Source organism: Watersipora subatra, chromosome 1 (genome assembly GCF_963576615.1).
Source record: "Watersipora subatra chromosome 1, tzWatSuba1.1, whole genome shotgun sequence".
NCBI lineage: Eukaryota > Metazoa > Bryozoa > Gymnolaemata > Cheilostomatida > Watersiporidae > Watersipora > Watersipora subatra.
Genome location: NC_088708.1, coordinates 55,558,280 through 55,574,199, shown reverse-complemented (window position 1 = coordinate 55,574,199; position 15,920 = coordinate 55,558,280). Strand labels below are relative to the sequence as shown.

The following is a 15,920-nucleotide window of genomic DNA, read 5'->3' as shown; positions in this document are numbered from 1 at the left end:
AATAGTTATTATTGAGGATTCATTTTTAGCTGAAGATATAAATATATAAAATCACAAGTTTTACTGTTTTTCATTGAATGATTATCTATATAGCAAACTTCTGAGCTTAGGGCATGTCATCAAGATTATTTTTAGGTCATTGGGGTCACTCTTAAGCAAAGAACATGAAAATAAAACATGTGTATACCGGCTAATAGGAGAATGTTTTTAAAGTTAATTTACAAACTTGTCTTTTTGGCCAAAAATATTTGTTATATATAATCGTTACACAGTTTTATCTGTCACGGAGACAGCTAATTTAGAATTTTAGTGGCCTTGACATAGGTTTAGTGTTTAAAATGAAATCGAAAAAGTTTTTTTGTTCTTTATTATTTGTTTTGTTTCTAGAGTCGTCTAACCAAAGCGATTCAGGGCTATTATTTAGCGACTTAGCAATTAAAATACTATTAATCTGGGTAACATGTGCTCATCTTCTTAGAAAATTGTACAGTATTGCAGCTGAGCCAGTAAATATGTATTTGAATGCTTTTACGGCTTCAATTTATAAGTTATTGCTAGTCATATGAAAAACAAACCAATATGTGTTACCGGGTAACGTAACAATCTAAGGCGTTTATACTTTATGTATAGTGAAGCCATCTACTCTGTAAGTTACAGCTAATGGCTCTAAGTTAATACAAGAAGATGGTGATGACAGTTCAGTTAAAATACCACTAGTAACTAAAGTGATGCCGACAGTTTTGAATAGCAATCACTGTTTAATTTGTTAGAGAGAAAAGAATATTTTGCTCGTCGTATTAGACTAGCTTAATTTTTACTAGTCTACTGTATTAAGACAGTAAGGAAGGATGAGAAGTGCCCCAGTAACTCCAGCTCCAGTTCGAAATAGCGTTATAACCTGAGGAATTATTTTACCAACTACATGTATCTTTGACAGGTCACTTTTTCAATAAGGAAACCAGTATGACACGCAAATTGATAACCTTTATAGCCTTGGGCACAAAAAGTACACAACATACACAGAGAAATGCCTATATATGTGCTTACGCTGCTCTGTGATGTGCTCGCTTTGGTGACTCACTGTCGAAGCCGACAACATAACTCCTTCCACCATTGACAAGTCCTAGCATATAATCAATCTGACTCTTAGCAAAATCTCTGTATGCCTGCTCGTTGATGCCTTCGCTAGCAGCCAGCAGCGAAAGGAATGCTGCGTTCGCTGCAAACCGATTGCTTCCCCATTCTAAGCGAAAAGCTAAACCAAGAGGAGTGTATGGTACATCATTTCCAGGAAGCCAGCGTCCAATAAACGTTTCCAGATTGCCACTGAATCGGCTGTCTTGCAGTTGATGGTAGAGTAGGAACTAGAATAAATGGATAGATGCTAGTATATTTAGATCTGTATATACTGTTGGTAACTTGGTTCATCGTGTTTACTCTTTACCATTTATCAAACAAAAAATGAAAGTTTATTCGAATTTCATTTCTGCGTTTACATTTTAAATTCATTAAAGTGTGCTCATTTCATCACAAAACATGCCTAATTAGACAAAAATTTGCGCGATTAACATTTGCATTATTTGTAGAGAACTCAATTGTCCAATACCAACTGATACGGACCGCCTCTACAAACTGTATTTTGCAATCTGTTCTAAACGGCAAACCTTCTGTAAAAAGCTTTTATCAGCAAAAAAATTGAAATGAAATTATTTGCCTAATTTTAAACTTACGTTTACCAGGCCTCGTTTGTCATTCCAGTCAAGAGTCCACATATAGTGTTCAAAATCATCCTTGAGATAGTTTTGAGACTCTGTAAGGTAAGTTGTCTCCTCAGTAGTTCCCTGATGAGCTAAGGCTAGCCAGGCTGCTGCATGGGATATTTCATCTTCCCACGAACTTGATCTGGCCATCAGCGAAGAAACTCCTAATATAATGGTATTCAAGTATCAGAGACCAGAGTTGTGTTCTCGATTCTAATACCCACACTGTGAATGAATTGTGTAGGCTGAACCTACATATACCACTTTTTTAAAACTTCCCTTAATTTGCAAAATTATGGTAAAGTTATTAGTGTTAAACATAACAACAAATAAACACCATTATAACAGCAGAAGAACTATAGCATACTCTAAATGTAGGTAAGCCATACTTAGTAATAACTCCATAAATATATGTATCAAGTTGATATGAAATTATGTTTTCCAAAAAGATAAAGCAAAGACCTGAAAACACAAAAGAGTACTCATTCAATATTTAACAACTAAGAGTTGTCTTGTTTTCTTTTGAATAAAATTGCTTGTGATAGAATAATGATGTGTTTATATTTTCAGAAAGAATGCACAGCTTAATACCTACAAATAAAATTCAGCACCCTCTGGCAGAGCATTATTATATGTGTCTTCATTATTCTTAGCGAGCTGGTAGAGAGAAGTGGCATTGTTAAGCAAGTGATTGCTGTAATTTGGGTCTGAAACAGAGAAAATGATTGCTGTACATAGATACTGATGTACAAGTGCATGTGGTTCTGATGTAGCCTTGAGCTAAACACTCTGGTCCTGCGGTCTATATCTGGTTCTCAGAATAATTTTTCATATGATACTTACTAGGCATCTGATTCTAACCAATATGTAACCTTTAAAATGCTTATCAACTGATCTTACTGGTTGTGTGTACTTTCACTGAAAAATTTCTAGCAATAATCCTAAATGTTTTGACATTACTCTTTAGTTTTAGCTTTTGACCATTTCAGCCCCAACTGATTGTATAAATTTAGTCACTTTTAAATATTTTATAATTAATACAGTGTTTATTTAATTTTTATCTAACTTTCAAGTGTGTTACTCCCTTTAGTTCTTATAGGTTATAATTTTAAAATATTGAATTCAATTAAAAGATCACCTAATAAATGGAAGTATGTCAAAAAGAACCAGAGTTGCCACATGTTATGATATTCTAAAAGGCACTTTCCAAACAAGAATGGTGTGTCTCAGAGTGCAAACATGGAAATACTTACTGACAACTTTAAACCTTAATCATATCCTGAGAGTTTCACAGAATCAGTATAATATTGCCTTACACAAACATAAACCATCTACTTAGCCTGTGATCAGAATGCATAACGAGTGGGAGTATCTAAGCTCACCAGATGTCTTAAATAAGATTGATCCAGCAGCAAAGGCTGCCGCAGTCTCTCCCATAACATCAGCCCCTCCACTCGTACTGGCTCCAGCCCCCAAGACATAACTCGGCCTTGCAATGTTCTGCTCATCCATTTCCTCAGGTCTTCCCCAGTGATTATGATCAATGGTGCCATTCCCAACCTGATCAAATGTGTTTATGAATATGTTTATTAATTGATTTATGTTAGAAGATGAATAATATAGATGGTTGACAAGAATAAATATATTTATGTAAAATAACATATTTATATAAAATAATATATTTATATATACAACATTTATATACATACAAGATACATACATGTATCTTGTATATACATACATACAAGATGTATGTATATACATATATACATATTTCTCAGAGTTTGTGAGTGGGTACGTGTGTAATTCCAGCTATAACTAATAAAATCTTGGAATAAAGTATCCATATCACAGGATATTTGAACTCGGACCCTCTGGTTCACCAGTCCTACACCTTACCAATTCAGCCACACGAGTTTGATGTATTCATTAGGCAATATACATGTATGTCAGTATGTGGGAGCAAATACGCTACCGCTTTTCATCACGACGTAAGGTGATAACATAACGTCATGAGATGTGGTAGCTTTTATTAGTAAGCTTACTTAAATTATCTATTGGGAATGCGCCAGGTTAATAGCAAGTGGCAGGGCAATTCTCATTACCTCTCATTGTTTATACGCTGATTTTTAATACTGGGGCAACACTGGGTAGCACAGCTAGTATGTATATATAAGCATTTATATATGCATATAGTCTTAATATATATATTCAATAAATAAATTATTCAATATATATATATATATATATATATATATATAAATATATATATATATATATATCTATGTTGTGTATGTGTACTGTTCAGAAAGTTATTGCAAATCTAAATGAACACAAAGCAAAAAGCATAGATGGGATTCTCGTGAAGTTAGTAAAAGCATGTTCACTTGAGTTATTAAAACCTTTGGCCTACATATTCAGAATGAGTATAAAGGGATGTTTTCCCACAAAAAAATGAAATGTGCTAAAGTTTTACCCAAACAAAGGCAATAAGCAGTTATCTAATAAATATAGACCTATTTCTATTCTGCCGGTTTTTTCAAATTTTTTTAAGCATCTTTTTGACTAACAAATCCATAACTACACTCATAAAAAAATCATTATTGCAGAAACTCTATTTGGATTTTAGAAAGGGAAAGGAACTCGTGAAGCATTGATAGAATTCACTAAAATTACCTTTGCAGCTTTAAACAACTTAGTCTATCTGTTTTAGGTATATTCATTGACTTTTCATATGCCTTTGATACAATAGACTACTCTATCTTGATTAATAAGCTACAATATAAAGCAAATAAATTTTTTTCATTCAAGTTTAGAATTAATTCAAAACTATCTACCAGATCATTTTTAAAGTGTTATAATATCTCGGAAGATATCCCAACCTTTAGTAATTAAATGTGGAGTACCCCCAAGGATCCATCCTTGGATCAACATTATTTTTGTTATATTTAAATGATCTTGTAAAAAGTGCTGATAAAATTAAAACTATTTTGTTTGCTGATAATGCTAACTTATTTTATACCGCTAAAACTTGAATAAAGATATAGCTATAATATACAAAAATCTACACACGATAAAAAATTGGTGTGATCAAAACTAACTAACATTGAATGTTGACAAGACTAACTTCATAGTGATCCAAAATCCACAAAATAAATCTCGATTAAAAAAACATTTCCATGAATGGACAAAACATACAAATGACGGATAGCATACAATTTTTAGGTGCCACAATAGATAGTACACCAAAATGGTCAAGACCCATAAAACTATTGAAAAAACAACTGCAACAAAGCTTGGGACTTATTTACCAAGCCTCGTTGATCTTACCAGAAATACCTCTTGCTTTTATATACTATTTTATTTAACAGTAAAATAGTTTATTGCTTGGAATCATGTGAAACTTCTCCAATGAGCTAATTACACAAAATTTTGGTCATCTAGAAGCGATTGTTTAGAATAATATATCACAAAAACTCATATTTTTCATAAACTCCTTTGTTTCAAAGATCTTGTGTTTTGTCTCTACAACAACTATATACCAACTAATAATATGTCTTTTAGCCTTCACACAATTTAAATCTCAAACTAACTTGTCAACACATTACAACACTTGCCATTCCTTATTTTCATTACTCCTTCCACTCTTTTCCTTTACCGGTGGCCATAGGCGGGTTGCCTATCGTGTGTTATCAGCATGGAATTTCTTGCTAATTTGGCTAAAAAAATCGATAGTCATGATGGTTTTAGGGCTGCTTTGAAGCGGTATTTGCTGGACTCTCTGAAATAGATTTGCTCTCATTTATTTTTGCTCGAACTATCCATGCTTTCTTCATTAACAATCTCATCTGTTAACTCGGGCTCTGTGCCTCAAATAGCTATGCTACTGCGCATATGGGCCTTCATTACACTTTACATTTCCTATCATCTTGTTATGTTATAATTTAACATAAAATAAAACAAACAACAAAACATTAACCATAAAAAGTAATAAAAAAGTGCTTATTTATTTTTCTATTTGCCATTATAAATGATGAAAGCCTGTGTAATACCTATCTATATCTTTATGTTGCTTCGATAAGCCTGATTTTTAGGTAGCGATGCTTTTATATTGTACTAATAATTTTTCAAGAAAATCAAATATTTTATGATAATTTGAAGGTTTTGTTTATGTTTAAACATTCCAGCTATACAAGCATACACGTCTAAACCTACATACAGTCCATAGATATATACTCACTTTCTTTTTGTCATCAGAATAATGCTAGGAGTACTATATTCATGCTGTAATCTAATAGTTGTCATTGCATCTTGACAATGTTTGAAACAATAGTTTTTTTCAAGATTTTGTAGGAAGTCAAACTATTAATTGACAAGTTTTAAATTTAATCAGCCCAAAGCCTTTTAAAACTGTTCAAACATCTAATATACAACTCAATCAGGCAAAACACCAACATTAATTGTAGCAATTAAATACTGAATATAAAATTTATAAAGTAGCCTTAGAATAGTTTGTAATTTAATTACAAAAAGTTAGTAGATTGTCAACCTAAGGATTAATAGCCAATCTTAATGTTGTAATAGAACAAGTCAATCAAACAAGAGTACTGAGCATCTTTCATTAACAAATTCATAGAAAACCTGTACATTAGCAAAAATACTGAACCAAATAAAAACAAGTTTTGAGACAATTAGATTGTAGAGGTACTTATTGTACCACTCAATTAGTCCATTTTAAAAGTAAAGATGTATAGTAAGGTTTTAGAAGTAAAATTTTATATATTAGTAAAATAATCAGTTTTCAGTTTTAGTATAATGACTGCATCGAAGTCGTATTTACAATGTCAAGCAATCTGCTATTGATATTGTTCGCTGCTATAAAAAGGCGTGAGAAAATATGCTATTAACTTCCAAGCAACCTACAAACTTACCGTAAATAAAATAAAAAGTAATTAAAGAAGTCATTAATAGCTAAATGAGACTGTAAACTTTTTTCTAGAGCAAAAATATCACATCTGTGTTCACTGAGGCTATCGGCTATGCATATCAAATCTGTGTTCTCTGAGGCTAACGGCTATGCATATCAAATCTGTGTTCTCTGAGGCTATCGGCTATGCATATCAAATCTATGTTCGCTGAGGCTATCGGTTATACAAATGTTTCTGGAAGCACATAGATTAAAATTTGCCTTGACAAATAGCCTTGCACCTAGCTGCAAAAATAGGCTTACAAAAAGGATATAAATAGTTGCCCCAATTTCGTTTATAATACCTATGTTTATTTTTGAAGTCCATCGAAAAAAACCTAAAGTTACAAGAGAATTGAGTTACACACAGATAGTCTAAAGACAAGCACAAAGTCCACTAGTTGGTGCTGGCCATAGACATAGATGTACGCTGTTTGTTACTCTACCTGTGCGTAAAATCTATCCGTCAATTGATGACACTTCATGAAGTAATCGAGTGGCCATCTAATTTGTCTGAGTCCTTCATCGTATTGTCCAATCATCTGGTAGGCATCGCCAAAAAATATCAAGCCATGTAAAAGCATGGTCGTCGCTGCAGACATTGGTAACCCAAACTTTATGTGGTCACCAGCTGAAATCACCATTCCAAAACGATCATTAACAATCAACATACAGATCTTAATTGCATAGTTAGTCACAAGCTTTAAACAAGTTACGGGATATGATTTTTGTTGTTTTTTGGCCAACCATGACTTCCTTAGAATATTATTTTGATTTATTAAATTATATGAAACACGTCTGCAGTCTCAAGTTTTTTATTTTAGTTAATGTATCTTTATTTAATAATTTCAATACTTTGCGATGATGTGACGTCTTCTGACAATATACAAATATTTCTGCTTGCCTTTGCTATTCTAGGCAATTGATAAAACTAAAAACCTGATATACATGTATATATGTAGATACATACATGTATATATCTATGTATATATATATTTATATTTATTTATTTATTTATATTTATTTATTATATTTATTTATATATTTATTTATATATATATATATATGTACAAATATGTATATATCTACGTATATACAGGTATATACCTATGCATATACTTATCATAAAACTCTAATCATCTTGTAATTTTGCGTGTAAATGTCTCTCTGAAAAATGGGACTCAAACTGGTAATACTCAATTTATGACACTGACAGTTTACCAACTTCATCAATCTGACCAGCATATGAAATTGCAGAATAAGCTTTACTATAATAAGTGCCTTGTTCCATGACGTTAAAAAATTATTGAGTGATGGAAAAGTTGTAAGAGCAGACTGCGAGAGCTCTACGCGTTACCTAAGGTTTGCTTAATGTGAAATAGGAAGCCCACTGCAAACAACGCCCTTGCAATGCCTTCCCATAAAGATAATTGCCTTTAGAGAAATGTGTTTATGGATTGTTTTCATAAAACTTATGTAGCAATTAGCACTGAAAATTTTTTTTTCAAGACACTGAAAATAAATTTTTGGCAAGTTTCTAACTGCATACCGATACGATACGATTAATCATTTTCTAAGGCATTCGATACGATTAATCACAAAATTTTAATTGACAAACTTTTTTACTACAATTTTAGTGTAAAGTCTTCCTCTCTTATTCAAAGTTATCTCCAAAATAGATTTCAATTCACCAAAACAGATACTGATTGTTCGCAAATGAGGGCAATTACGATTGGTGTCCCACAAGGATCAATTTTAGGACCCCTCTTATTTTTAATTTTTATAAATGACTTAGTAAATGCTGCACCTGCTTTGGATTGTATTTTATTCGCAGATGACACCAATATATTTTCAACAGATAATTCTAAACTCCAAGAGGAATTAAATATTATTAATGAATGGTGCCTATCAAACAGACTCATTTTAAACAACAGTAAAACATTTCAAGTAGTTTTCAAAAATCCGTCTAAAAACACTCAAAATTATAATCTAAGCCTTTCTTTAAACAATTCTCAACTACAAATCAAAGATTCGACTCAATTTTTAGGTATCACGTTAGACAACAACTTGACTTTTAAAAAACACATCCAAAGTCTCATCAAAAAACTTAATTACATATTACTAATATTTCGTTTCATTCGCCCCTACCTAGACAAATCAACCATGATCAATTTGTACTACAGTTTTTTCTATTCTCTTTTAATTTATGGAATCGAGTTTTGGGGCCACGGCAACAAAACTGATTTAAACAAACTTTTAATCATGCAAAAAAAGGCAATCAGAATAATACTCAATTTTAAACCAAATCAAACAGTTTCCAAAAATTTTAAAATTTTAAAAATAATGCCAATTGAAATTTTATTCCAGTATCGCCTGCTAATGTTTTTAACAAATTCTTTCCCCATGGAAGAGTTGCAAGATTTTATGATAGATCATTGTCAAGATACCCGTTTAAAAAGTAAAAATCAATTAAAGTTGAAAAAGTGTTTGTCTTCTAAGGGACAGAGATCGATATTTTTTAGTGCAATGAAATTATATAATAAATTTTTGAGTGATTGTGCGGGCTCTGCTCCGGGTCAGCTGAAGGCGAAGTTGGTAGAGCGCCTGTGGGCGTCCTGGGACTGTCCTTCCTGACTCTGGTGCTCCGGAGTGTGCGCTTATCGCCGATTCTGTTTCTTTTCCTACTGCTTGCTGGGGCTGCCTTGACTCTAGCCTCTGGCTATCTGGCATGTCCTATTGCTACTCTGTGTATTTTTTTACTCATATTGTCATGTTATTATTACGCAATAAAAATCAAATCAAATCAAATCAAAATCAAATACCGACATGTACAAAAAAGCTGGTATTTAGCAGCGTATGACGCTTGTTAACACCAAATGGCTGGCATTATAACACATGTGACAAGTGATTCATATCAGTTGACACGTTGCATGCCACTTGTATCAGGTGGTAAATAGTGACTGGCTTACATCAGGTGACACATGGCATATGATTTGTATCAGGTGACATGTGACAATGGCTTATATACATATCCAATTTCATGACAACTAATTTGAATCAGGTGGCATGTAGTGAATGAGAGATTAAGTGACATTTGGTCTATGTGACTTGAATGGTAATGTGTGACATGTGACATATGACGTACAGCAAGAGAAATGCTGCGTCATAAAGCAGGTACCCCTTAATGAACTATAAGCATTTGATGATGTATAATACAAAATTTGAGTGGCTGACACATGAGGCTGTTTACACAAAAACTGACTCACCATCGTGCCAGCCTCCACTTAGGTCAAGGCCAACATCACTGCCATCATTTTCTGATGAATCGCCTCTCCAGGCAATTCTGTTATCAACAGGAAGAACGCCTGACCGTTGAGCCTCGTAGAAAAGGAAGGAGTACTCAATGGCCAAAGCATAGTTAGAGTCTACAAAAGAATGACTGCTATGCAAAAGAGGGAAAAAGAAAATTTCTATAAATACTGAGCTCAAAAAAAGAGTGAATATAGAATTAATTGGAAGCCTTTTTACATTATATACCAACCGTAAGTGGTAGCCGCATAGTCATAGGTTATCTCGAAGCATGGGGCAAAGCTATCGACATCAATACCGTTTAAACTAAAATATATAAATCTAAAATGAACATGGAAAATCTGTTGTTTTCAAATGATCAGACAGTTATATAACTGTCTGATCAAGTAATAACAACAGTTGGGAAAAATCGACTACATATTAGTAACATGAATAAAAACATGCTCTCATACTTACCTCTACGGCAAGGATTCCCAACCAGGGAGGAATTCCCCCCTAGAACTTTGAATATACAAGGGGGGAACAGAGAGGTGTCGGATTTTTTAAATTTTTAATTTATGTACTGCAATGCCGTGTGAGTTTGAGATTCATCATTTAACATTTTGTTTTTATCTATAGCACTAGTTGCTAATAATGAGCTAGCAGTCAGAACCCAGAGATATGTGAACACATCCAATCAGATTTTGATTGGATAGTAAGTTAACCTAGTCATAAACCAATTCACCGCCATGCCGAAGGTCATGTATTGTTGTGTGTTGTACGCAGGCTGTATAAAGATTAATAATATGGTGTTAAATGTTTAGATATGTACAATACAATAGAATTATAATTTGTATCTGTTGTTTTTAATCATGTGAGTTAAAAGTGTGGGAGAACCAAATTTATTCGAAGGCATATAGAGAGAACTGAGTGAAAAAGGTTGGGAACCCCTGCTCTACGGGAACATTTCCATTTCTTGTTCACTTCAAGGCGATTTAAAACGAGAATATTTTAACCAGCAAAGCTGGTCAATAAATCATAATTAAGAGTATATATCAAAAGCATGTATTTAATCTCGGAACACATATACGACAAATGTTGCCAACTCTGACTCAAATGTTGCTCATAAAATGTACGTTTAACTGAGCTCATCTGAGTGTAACCATGCTATGTGGCAGATATTATGCTTGATCACCGGTTCAAACAGTTGATATCTAGCTTTACAAAAAGTGATAAAAAGCAAAGTAATGGGATAAGCAGTTGTTCAATGATAAAATATATCTGACCAATCAGAAAGCGTAATATAAACCAATATTCAAGTATGTTGATTCTATAAACTATATATGCAAACAAAATAAAACATACGCTAATACGCAAGTATATACAAGTTCTGCCTACCCAATGTTACATTTAAGATTTTTACAGCTTGCCTCTTTTGGAAAAGATGTGAATGAATATTGCCAAGGATGCCAATAGATGCCAAGGATTGTCACTCGTAAAAAACGCACGCTCTTGAGCAAACGATGCTTTATTTGGTGACTGGAATTGTTAGGATTTGCATAAATTGAAAAACTTTGGCTCCAAGATTTCGCTAACTGCACATGCATTAGAAACATAACTGAGTAAGTAATCATTCAAAATGAATTGATGACAGCTTTAAAGCAGTTAACAATGGTTTAATAAAGCTGTCTTTAGCCTTCGTCATACTACATGTAACACTATAAAGTGTACTGCTTACGTAAGGTTTGATTAGATGATATGATATTGGCTCACAGAATTACCTCAAACCTGTATTAGTTTATAAAACAATCTCTAGAGGCTGCTTGAAATCTCATGAATTGAAGTTATCATCAGTATAGATAAAATATGCTCATGTACAAATTAATAATGCAGAATAGAAAGGGGCTTAACTATAAACGTTACAATTATATAAACTATAAAACTTGATAAATATTATTAAATTTATTAACATCAAGTTAATAATATTTAATATTGTATCGGGATTTGTTGGCACTTTTTACAAGTTGCCATGGTAACAATACAGTTATGATGGATCCCTGATAACAACAGCAATCAGAAGAATTATTAAATTTATCTAGATGTTGGTGAATGGGCCGAATAGTATAAATAGATTTATCTGGAGTTGTCTAATCCTACATGGTTCAGACTGACATCTTTTGATGAGTGCAATGTGCATAGAATGACACATAGTAGTGTCTGCTTACTTGACAGTAAAATCCAGATAAAATATATCTCCTGCTGCCATAACACCTTCTCCATCCTTATTGGTCAAACTGTACACCTTATTGCTGAGCTTTCTTACAACAGCATCATTGGTCTGCAGAGTACTTACAAATTACACTCAACTGGCAGATATGTTACTAAGGACTAACTTTTACAGAACGATTTTGCGCTGAGTAGATCTTGCAACCTACCCAAGAACAGCTACACAATCAATTATCTAATCACTGCATGACATAAACAAGTCACATTGAACTACATGTTACTTCTTAATGTACATTACCTATTCATTAATAAAGTTTGACATTAGCTAACTTACCTACAAGACATTCATTTGCACAGTCATAACAAGTGACTTGGCATTACGTACTCAAACGGCACTTACAAGTGACATTGAACTACTTACATGAACAGCACTAACGAGTGACATTGAACTACTTACCAGAACAGCAATAACAAGCGACATTGAACTACTTACCTGAACAGCACTAACAAGTGACATTGAACTACTTACCTGAACAGCACTTACAAGTGACATTGAACTACTTACAGGAACAGCACTAACAAATTACATTGAACTACTTACAGGAACAGCACTAACAAGCGACATTGAACTACTTACCTGAACAGCACTAACAAGTGACATTGAACTACTTACCTGAACAGCCCTTACAAGTGACATTGAACTACTTAAATGAACAGCACTAACAAGTGACATTGAACTACTTACAGGAACAGCACTAACAAGTGACATTGAACTACTTACCTGAACAGCACTAACGAGTGACATTGAACTACTTACCTGAACAGCACTTACAAGTGACATTGAATTACTTACAGGAACAGCACTAACAAGTGACATTGAACTACTTACAGGAACAGCACTAACAAGTGACATAGAACTACTTACCTGAACAGCACTAACAAGTGACATTGAAATACTTACCTGAACAGCACTTACAAGTGACATTGAACTGCTTACCTGAACAGCACCAGTCAGTGACTATGATGTAATTACCAGCACAACACTAAAAAGTCACTATGTGGATGTTACCAGCGCATCTCTAACAAGCAACCATGTGCTAGTTAACAGAAGAGCAACCATCATTTCCGCCATTTGAATTTGTTTAATCTATGCCTACGATAGTTTTATCAATACGAAGAACTGCAACTCTGAACTTATGAACTAAAAATATTACAATTGAGTATATTTGTAGTTCCAGATATAGATAGATAGAATGAGCTCACTCGTAAACTCGTGGTTCTGTGGGTGAACGTAAGTGTAGCGTCCCATCCGACAATATCCTGTGGAATTGTGAGCTTTATTTTTCCATTATAGCTTATGAAATTGAAGTTGGAGGAAGTTATACTTCCATCACACCCATAGACCTGATGGAACCACAAACACACAAATACACATGTGTAACAGCCTAGACAAGTTCTGTCAGTCTTCCTATTAGCACAGAGAAAAGCGTGTAAAAAATTTACAAATGTACAACTTGAAAAACATGCAAAATGCCAAACTAAAAGGCAATAAAATTAGTAGCTATGTGATTGATAAGATATGCGGTGTATGCATTTTTATGATTATGTACAACACTGTGCAGAAAGTGATAAAATAACAGAAAAATAGATAACTAGATGAAACGCAATGCAAATATTTACTATGTAAAGTGACTCATCTGTTATAGCTGCATTGAATCTATTCAATTTGGTGGAACAACTCCAAATAAATTGCTTTGATCTAGATTACGAGTACGGCTACAGGAAACTATATATCTATAGTAGTGTGAATTTGTTTAAATATTGTTAGAATAATAAAACTCATGTTGACATAGGTGCACTGACAACTGAATTGGATTGTCAAATTTGGTCAAAATTTCATCACTAAAAACATGAGGAATTGTTCAGATGCAAGTAAGACTGATGTGGTAAACTAAATTTTCCAATCCAAACAGAAGATCATACCCACCCCAAATAGCTTACAAGTAAAATTTCAAAGTAAATAAAATTACTTGCTAAAAGAATTTTATAAATCATTTTCGAAAGATTTATGGACACTAATTTCTTACAGATGAACGTTCTTATTGAGGCCGACTGTACCAAGTAAAACAAACCGTTTAGAAGGACTGCAATGCATGGTGAGTTGTTAGTGAAACCTTATCTTATATATGGTAAATTCCTATCTCAGTCACTTAACTGCAATGAAGTCTTCAGGATATGACTGAGGTAAGAACAAGAACTACTGTGTAAACTCACCAGTGTCTTATTCAACATTTTTATCTAGAAGTAAGTTTGTAGTATAAACTATGACTTCATCTTACCTACTAGTGAAAAACTTCAGTGTAGAAGAGAGGTTTCATGGTAGCCTGTGATCATTTGTATGCGTTTGAGGTTTGAAGAGTTGGCTTAGTAACCGCAAAAATACAATAACACGTGTGTAACAGATTACCTGGTTTACTAGGTACTTATTAATGCTGAAAACCTCCAGCTCCACATTTAACTTTAGTTAAATTGATAGTAAAGTATTAGATTATGATTATATGAATGACATCAGTACTTGTATATTTACACTCAAAAATAGTCCATGCGTCAACATGTTCAAGCTTATAGATTTAATTTCATCAGATATGATTTGGCATTGATGCTACTTTACAAAAATTCTCATGAAAATAAACTAACTTCATGAAAACAGTATGAGATGTAAATTAAGATATTGTTGACAACGTTAATAATCATCACAACATAACGTTAACAACAAAAAACTGTTTTAACCAATTCACATTTCTACTGAAACAGCATAAAAAACTTTTAATAGATTCAGTGTAAAAACGAAAGTACAAAATATTTGCCAAATAGTAGCACAACACAACCTGAACCCAAGTGCTATTTTCCATTCCGATAATTAAACTAAATTATGGTAAATAATTACCATGACTCCGTTCGCAGCTATCCAGACAAGGGCAACCAGCAAATACTTCTGTACCCTGTCCATCATGTAGTGATGTAAATAGCAAACTCTGAACATCATACGATACCAGAGCTATTTGTACCTTATAGCATGCACGCCATCAAGAAAAGTCTTTCAAACCTTTCGGGCGCGTGTGGGTAGATATGAGGGGAAGCATTTGACTTGCTTCATTGAGTTTGTAAAGAACATAAAACACTAACTCAGGTGACATCCTTATATAAGGCTATAATCCTCTCTAAATTATGGCTATTTGTGTATTTTCACAAAATATGATACTAACAAATCTTGGAAAATTGTTATTCTGTTAATTTACTTATGTAACCAAGAAATAAACACTCTTCACTTAGAATGTGAAAAGTAGGCAATATGCGCATATAAATGCATTAGAGCTAATGTGTCTGATATTAGCCATATACAGATAGACATAGAGAGAATAACAAGTTATATCACCATTCAGCTTACATAAATAGATTTCCAAAGTTCCGACATCTACTGTACATATCACCATCACATGCCGACTTAAGCCAACCCACCCATCCAACTATTAGAACATAAGAACATTACATAAAAAGATGCCAGATTGTCGCTAGAAGTTAGTAATTGAAACTCATATTGAACTACTGCAAGAATGCAATTTAGGATATACGCCTTAGCGCACCCTCGATCAGCAACAGACTACACCCAGACGATAACA

The 15,920-nt window shown here is 33.4% G+C and overlaps 1 protein-coding gene across 1 annotated transcript; it reads right to left on the bottom strand.

Moving 5' to 3' along the window:
- Positions 1–1,154: 1,154 nt before the first annotated feature.
- Positions 1,155–15,250, bottom strand: LOC137389127 (endoglucanase E-4-like; the record flags this gene model as incomplete). The annotated part of the gene is made up of 11 exons (XM_068075479.1): positions 15,188–15,250; positions 13,504–13,644; positions 13,202–13,258; positions 12,240–12,352; positions 10,268–10,341; positions 9,993–10,151; positions 7,173–7,357; positions 3,143–3,320; positions 2,356–2,467; positions 1,731–1,902; positions 1,155–1,364 (listed from the first exon to the last, which is right to left on the bottom strand). Coding segments are annotated over exons 1-11 (1,464 nt in total), but the record flags the coding sequence as incomplete, so codon positions are not given.
- Positions 15,251–15,920: the final 670 nt, after the last annotated feature.